This window comes from Musca autumnalis, unplaced genomic scaffold (assembly GCF_047663935.1).
Source record: "Musca autumnalis isolate F117 unplaced genomic scaffold, ASM4766393v1 scaffold_4, whole genome shotgun sequence".
Classification (NCBI taxonomy): Eukaryota; Metazoa; Arthropoda; class Insecta; order Diptera; family Muscidae; genus Musca; species Musca autumnalis.
Genome location: NW_027411977.1, coordinates 233087738 through 233095861, shown reverse-complemented (window position 1 = coordinate 233095861; position 8124 = coordinate 233087738). Strand labels below are relative to the sequence as shown.

Here is an 8124-nt window from a genome sequence, read left to right as displayed (position 1 = left end):
GGAAATGGTGCTTCTCTATACCCTTTCTGAAGGAAAGGGTGCTTCTCTATACCCTTTCTGAAGGAAAGGGTGCTCCTCTATACCCTTTCTGAAGGAAAGGGTGCTCCTCTATACCCTTTCTGAAGGAAAGGGTGCTTCTCTATACCCTTTCTGAAGGAAAGGGTGCTTCTCTATACCCTTTCTGAAGGAAAGGGTGCTTCTCTATACCCTTTCTGAAGGAAAGGGTGCTTCTCTGTACCCTTTCTGAAGGAAAGGGTGCTTCTCTGTACCCTTTCTGAAGGAAAGGGTGCTTCTCTGTACCCTTTCTGAAGGAAGGGGTGCTTCTCTATAACCTTTCTGTAGGAAAGAATGCTTCTCTATACCCTTTCTGACGGAAAGGGTGCTTCTCTATACCCTTTCTGAAGGAAAGGGTGCTTCTCTATACCCTTTCTGAAGGAAAGGGTGCTTCTCTATACCCTTTCTGAAGGAAAGGGTGCTTCTCTATACCCTTTCTGAAGGAATGACTGCTTTTTTAGACCCTTTCTGAAGGAAATGGTGCTTCTCTATACCCTTTCTGAAAGAAAGGCTGCTTTTTTAGACCCTTTCTGAAAAAGGGGTGCTTCTTTAGAACCTTGCCGAAAGAAGGGGAGCTTCTTTAGACCCTTGCTGAAGGAAAGGGTTCTTCTTTAGACCCTTGCTGAAGGAAAGGGTTCTTCTTTAGACCCTTTCTGAAAGAAAGCTTTCTTCTTTATACCCTTCCTGAAAGAAAGAGTGGTTCTTTATACCCTTTATGAAAGAAAGGCTGCTTCTATAGACCCTTTCTTAAAGAAATGCTGCTTCTATATCTTATCACCTATCAAAAATATAACCTTTGTTTTATTTTTTTCTTCCAGATCTTCTACTACCTCTTCTACTTATTGTGGGATCCCTGTCTGCATTGGCTTCCGATGATTTCCAGCAATCATCTGCATGTCTTGGCCAAGCCGATGGCACGCTCTTAAACATCCAAGATTCCTGTACCTCGTATATCCATTGTAAAGATGAATTACCCATAACGGTATACTGTTCCCGAGGCTGGGCTTTTAGTGCATCTCAACGTACCTGTGTCCAATACGCACAATCTGATTGTGCGGATGCTGATGAATATGAACAATTTATGCAATTTGATGCCCAACAAGTCAATGCGGCGGCGTATGATTCCAGTACGGAATGGATGATGTGTGTGAACCAACCAGATGGCACCCTGTTATCGATCGATGATGATTGCCAAGCTTATGTTTATTGTCTATCCTATATACCCATGAAAATCCCCTGCCTCTTTGGTATGGGTTACAATTCAGCTGTGGGGGGTTGCGTTAAATATTCCAATTCGGATTGTGTGGCAAGTGTTGAAAGTGGTGTCACAGAACCTGCATATGCGGTATCGACAACAACAAAAGCCACAACTACAGCCACTTGTGATAATGAACAACGTCCGGAAAATCAAGAAGCATGTGCTGGCCAAGCGTATGGTACCTTAGTGCCGTATCCTGGAGATTGTGCGAAATTTTTGGTTTGTATGTGTGAATATCCAACGGTGAAGAATTGTGCAGCCGGAACGTGGTTTGATAATACCATAAAGACATGTAATTATCCACAGAATGTTGATTGTCCATGGGCGGCAGGTAGTAGTACAACACAAATGCCAACAACAACTACTACTGAGGGAACAACATCTACTACTACAACCACTGAAACCACAACTACCACCACCACCTCTGAACCGACCACCACAACAGTTAGCTCCACAACAACCACCACTGAGCCGACAACCTCTGCAGTTCCCTCCACAACCACCACACCCTCGGATTGGGGATATAATTGTGAGGCACCTCCGGGCATGGATAATGATATTTGTTGGTTATTTTCGGATGGCTATCTCATAAGTTATCCCTATAATTGTAATGCCTACATTAATTGTACCCAGGGATGTCCGGTGATGACTTACTGTCCGGCAGATAAAGTTTTCAATCCATTTCTGTTGATTTGTGATACCCCTGAAACAGCTGATTGCGTGGAATTGCCAATGCCAAGCACCACAACAATTACAACAGCATTGCCAACCCAAACAACTGAAATGTCAACAACAGCTGAGGTGGACACTACCACCGATGAAATTTCCTCGACAACATCTCAAGATGTTGAAACAACTACCGAAGAACCTGATATCGACACCACTTTGGATTGGGGTAATAATTGTGAGGTCCCTCCGGGCATGGAAAGTGACATATGTTGGTCATTTCCTGATGGCTTCCTTATAAGTTACCCTTATAATTGTAATGCCTATATTAATTGTACCCAAGGATGTCCGGTGATGAATTTTTGTCCTGCGGATAAAGTTTTCAATCCATTTTTGTTGATTTGTGATACCCCTGAGACAGCTGAGTGTGTGGAATTGCCAATGCCAAGCACCACAACAACAGAGTTGCCAACACAAACAACGGAAATGTCGTCAAGCACAGCTGCGGTGAGCACCACAACCCCTCAAGATGTTGAAACAACTACCGAAGAACCTGATATTAACACCACTTTGGATTGGGGTAATGATTGTGAGGCTCCTGCGGGCATGGGGAACGACATATGTTGGTCATTTCCTAATGGCTTCCTTATAAGTTACCCCTATAATTGTAATGCCTATATTAATTGTACCCAAGGATGTCCGGTGATGAATTTTTGTCCTGTGGATAAAGTTTTCAATCCATTTTTGTTGATTTGTGATACCCCTGAAACAGCTGAGTGCGTAGAATTGCCAATGCCAAGCACCACAACAATTACAACAGCATTGCCAACACAAACAACTGAAATGTCAACGACAACTGAGGTGGAGAGCAGCAGCACTGCCATCACCGAAGAAAATTCTACCACAACTGAGATGGCAACTACCGAGGAATCCACCACCACCACCGAGGAAACCACAACTGAAGAAGCAACTACGGAGGAATCCGGCACCACCACCGAAGAAACCACAACTGAGGAGGTAACTACCGAGGAATCCACCACCGAAGAAATCACAACTGAGGAGCCAACCAGCACCACCAGAGATTATGAAACCTCCACAACTGATGTAAGTACCACCACCGCCACAGATGAACCTCCCACAACCCCTGGCAATTGCACCAACCCCATTGGCATTCCCCAAGACTATTGTGAGGGCCTTGCGGAAGGTTCCGTTCTGCTTTATCCCTACAACTGTTCGGCCTATATAAGCTGTCGTTATGATTGTCCCTATTTGGAATATTGTGATGCGGATAAATTATTTAATTGGTTTTTGGGAATATGTGATGATCCCAACAATGTGGAATGCCTGGTACAACCTTTTCCCACACCCACTACCCCGACGCCGACCACAACTGCAAATAACACCACACCAGAATTGGATACAACAACCGCACAACCACCATTTACACCCACTTTACCACCGTCTATTGATTTGGAAATGTGTCGTGGAGAAGCGGATTATAGCTTGTTTCCCTACGAAGAGAATTGCCATCAATATATAATGTGTATGGGTGGGGAGGTTGAGCTAAGGGATTGTCCCAATGGTTGGTTGTATAATTATGAAATGCAGATGTGTGATGATACTGGCGAGGAGGTGTGTTATACGGCAAGTTCAACAACCCCAGAAAATACAGAAGCCACCACCACAACTGCTGAACCCATTTTGGAGTTATGTGTGGGCCAAGAGGTTGGTACAAGTTTCCCCTATCCTGAGGATTGTCAAAAATATTACTATTGTCGCAGCAGTAATGGCCAATTTTATATTCTCATGTGTCCCTATAATAATTATTATGATCCAATATCGGGTAATTGTGGTCCAGATGTATCGGCCACGGCATGCCAAGAGTACATCGGCACCACCCCTTGGATGCCCAGCACCACCACTGAGGCGTCTACATTAAGTCCGGAGCAAAAGTGTGCTGGCCAAGAATTTGGCAATACCTTTCCCTATGAGCCGAACTGTCAGCAGTACATAATGTGTACCAATAATGGAGACTATAAGCTTATGAATTGTCCTGGTGGCAACTATTACTATCCGGAGTCGGGTAATTGTGGTCCCAGTGAGGATGAGGATATTTGCAGGAAGTCAGGCACAAGTTCCAGCACCATGGCAACCACAACGACAACCAGTACCTCATCCACCACCACCCCTAGCCCCACCCTGCAAGGTGTGTGCGGCAACTATAGCAACGGCGAATTGATTGAATATCCCCACAACTGCCACAAATACATTAGCTGTGTTCGACCCATACCCATTGGTTTCTATTGTCCCGCCAACCTTTACTTCAATGTGGAACAGCAAATATGTTCCGCACAACCTGCTGAGGATGCCGATTGCTCCACTTACCCCTCAAATGAAACCACAGTGGCTCCTCCCACCCACATTTGCCAAGGCATGACAGCCGAAGATACCCAAATATATCCCTTCGATTGTCAAATGTATTATCAATGCCTCGGCAATGGCTATTATATGCTGCAGATTTGTAATCAGGGAGAATATTTTAATCCCCTAAACCACCAATGTTCGTCAAATGTGGATTCGAACTATTGTAGACAAGATTTTGAGACAACCACACCAAGCCCTAGCACCACCACAACTTCCAAACCTTCTCAGGGTATATGCTGGAACAAACCCAATGGTTATAGGGTCCCCTATCCCAATGATTGTTCCAAATACATTGTTTGCGATACCCCGGTACCAACAGGTTACTATTGTCCAGTTGGTTTGCAATTTAGTTCAGAGGCCCAAACTTGTGTGGAACCCAAAGAATCAGATTGTGGGGTCATAACAACCACCACTGAGGCCTTACCCACAATGCCCTGGAATCAATGTAGCGGTAAAACAGATTATACCCTGCTACCCAATGAGGAGGATTGTTCTGAATTTATTGTTTGTATACACAATCTGGAACATGTGGCCATGTGCCCTGCGGGGCAATATTTTGATGTTACTTTGGGAAATTGTAGCTCCCAGGCCCAAAGCGATGCATGTATTTATGGCAATACCTCCACCACCACGGATGGTGAGACCATGACAACCGAAGTTACAAGCACAACTAGCCCCACCACGACAACCACCACCACAACCTCCACCACTACCACCCCAAAACCCAATATGGGTCCATGTTATGGCCAGCCGGTGGACAGTAAGGTGGCCTATCCCAATAACTGTGCAAAATACATTGTTTGCCATGATCCCATACCCGAGGCAATGGAGTGTCCCGCAGGCTTGGAATTCAATAGTGAAATGGCCGAATGTGTAAGGCCGGAGTTGGCAAATTGTAGCATTAAAACCACCACAGAGGCTCCAACGACCACCACCACCATCCCAACCACAACACAACCCCCCAATATTTGTGCCGATTTACCCACTGGTTCCACCATAACCTATCCCTGGGATTGTTCCAAATATTATATGTGTTTAAGTGGCAATTCGGTCTTGGTTTCATGTATGCCAAATACCTACTACAATCCCTTGAGTGGTCAATGTGACAGCTCATCGGCCACAATGTGTCAGGGTGAAGCCACCACGGACCCATGTTATGATAGAGAAAATGGTTATACCTTTAGCTACACCGAGGATTGTTCGAAATTTTATTTATGCCTTAATGAAACAGCTTATGTAACCCAGTGTCCCAAACAAACCTATTATAATCCACAAGAGGGAGTTTGTGATGCACAGGCAACAGAAACGGAGTGTCAGGAAAGTACCACCACCACGGAATTCACCACAAACACACAAGAAACAACCACTGAAGAAATGTCCAGCACAGAAACTACCGAAGAAATACCAACAACAGTTGCCAACACAACAGAAACTACCGAGGAGTTGCCAACAACAATTTTAACCACAACAGAATTACCAACCACTTCTAGTGGAACAGATGAGACAACCACCAGTGAATTGACAACAACAACTGAATCATACAGTACCACAGAAGAATTGCCAAACACCACCACGCCCTCCACCACACCACCTCCCGGCTCAAATCCCCAAAATAACAGCAACATTTGTTGTGGCCAAGAAAGTGGCACCCGTCTACCCTATCCCGGTGATAATACGAAATATGTCATTTGTTTATATCCCGTTCCAGAGGTAGCCCAATGTTTAGCCAATTCCATTTACGATCCCACATCTCAAACATGTCAAACTCAGGATAATGGTTACATAAATATGCCCAGCTGTGCCACCGTACCGTTTGGTCAAGGTCTACCCTATGAGGGAGACTGCACGAAATATTATCAATGTTTTGGCACCATGGCCAAAGTTATGACTTGTGATAATAATTGGTATTTCAATGCCGATTTGGGTAGTTGTGTTCCATCCCAACTATATGCTTGTCCATGGGACATATACTATGATATACTTATATAAAAAACAAGCACATAGTATAATTATAACTTAGGCAAAATAAAAAATACGATAATTTGAAAAAAAAAATCTGCTCTTTCTTGAGATCGGAAACCATGTGGTTAGTCTGGAAATTTTGCAAGTAAGTATGAAATTTCCTTTTATGGTTTGTTTGGTCTGCCAGAAAAAGATTTGAAGTTGTTGGAACAGCTTAATTTCTTCTGTTGCCTAAAAATAACCACAAAAGGCCTCCCGTTGCCCTAAAAAGACTTTAGCTTCGTTCCCGTACTTTTTTAATAGTAAAACCCGTAAAAGAAAGAACTGTAAAAAAATTTTTCTCACACAAAAGTTTTTTGATATTGTTCGGGAACGGAAAAATGGAAAATACTTCAAAAAAACTGGAACAAATCTTAAAGTCGGCGAATCAGCCAATCAGACGCCGGCAACCATATTACTATTTTAGTTCTGGAACAAAGCTTTTCTGTTGCCTATAGAAGACCATAAGATGAAATCTCTTGCCTAAAGAAGGCCTCAATATGTCTTCGATTGCCTAAAGAAGTCTTTAAGATATTTTTTAATGCCCATAAAAGATACCAACAGGTCCTCTGTTACCTAAAGAAGACGTCAAGAGGTCTTTGATTGCCTATAGAAGTCCTCAAAAGCTTAGAGCTTCTTTTGCTTGGATAAAACCTCAAGAGATTTTCGGTTACCTAAAGAAGACTTGAAAAGGTTTCACTTCTGCTGAAGAAGGCCATAAATGGCCTTCTGTTGCTCATGGTAGGGATAGGTAATGGAAAGCAATATCGACTTTGGTCTAAAAGTAAAAAATGCGATTTTCGGTTTGGCGATTATTTCAGTTGTCCTAAAACTCGACATTCGTCTTTTTCATAACCGCAGCAAAGCGATTATTGGTCGATTTTCGAGTTTTCCTTTGAAACTGTTAAGCCCTCGGCACATACGGTCCGTTTAGTGACACGTTGGGACACGCGTTGTCCCAAAACAGTTAAATTATGTTTAACTTTAATGCGTCAGCCATGTTGTTGTTTTTCAGAAAACTTGGCATCACTTACACATTTTTCATGTGGTTGTTGTAGCGCGACGCTCAACGCACCGTATGTGCCGAGCGCTTTAAACCGCCAAGTCAACAATCTATGGGCAAACTCGAAAATCGATCACAAGTTTATCGATTTTGTTATTTTCCCACCAAACAAACGTCGACTAATGCTTGGTATACATTTACGAAATCCACTCGATTTCAACTGTCAGTTCCTTTGCGTATGCGTCAAATGAAAGCTCATCCGAAATCCATTCGATTACATTTGACGTCTAAGCAATGGAATTGACAGTTGAAATCGAGTGGATTTCGCAAATGTAAACCAAGCATAAGATTTTTAGATTTTTGACTGCAAAAATTCGATTAATCGAAAGTCGATTTACCTATCCGTAGCCCATGGAAGACATGAAGAGGTCTTCTGATGTCTTTCTGGTCCTTTCTTGACTAAAGAAGATCTCTTGACTAAAGAAGATGCGATTATTTCAGTTGGACTAATGCAGGGTACACATTGTCAGTTTTGAATGTCGATATTTCGCAATTATCGATAACTGTCAAACCGTCCAGCAACCACAAAACATTTTGCGGTTGCATGATGAATGACAAATGAACGGCCACACTAGCAAGCAACAACAAAGCTGTCATTCAAAACTGACAATGAGTACCCAGCTTAAAACTCGACTTTCGACTGTTTCATAACCGCATC

At 43.2% G+C, this 8124-nt stretch overlaps 1 protein-coding gene across 1 annotated transcript in view; it reads left to right on the top strand.

The window, feature by feature from the left end:
- LOC141403499 (uncharacterized) overlaps window positions 1-6457 on the top strand; it is a 7581-nt gene extending 1124 nt beyond the window's left edge. Inside the window, exon 2 of the mRNA XM_073986009.1 lies at window positions 873-6457. Coding sequence (XP_073842110.1) covers window positions 873-6391 — 5519 coding nt within the window. The 3' untranslated portion in view covers window positions 6392-6457. The remainder of the gene's footprint in view (window positions 1-872) is intronic.
- The last annotated feature ends 1667 nt before the right edge of the window (window positions 6458-8124 follow it).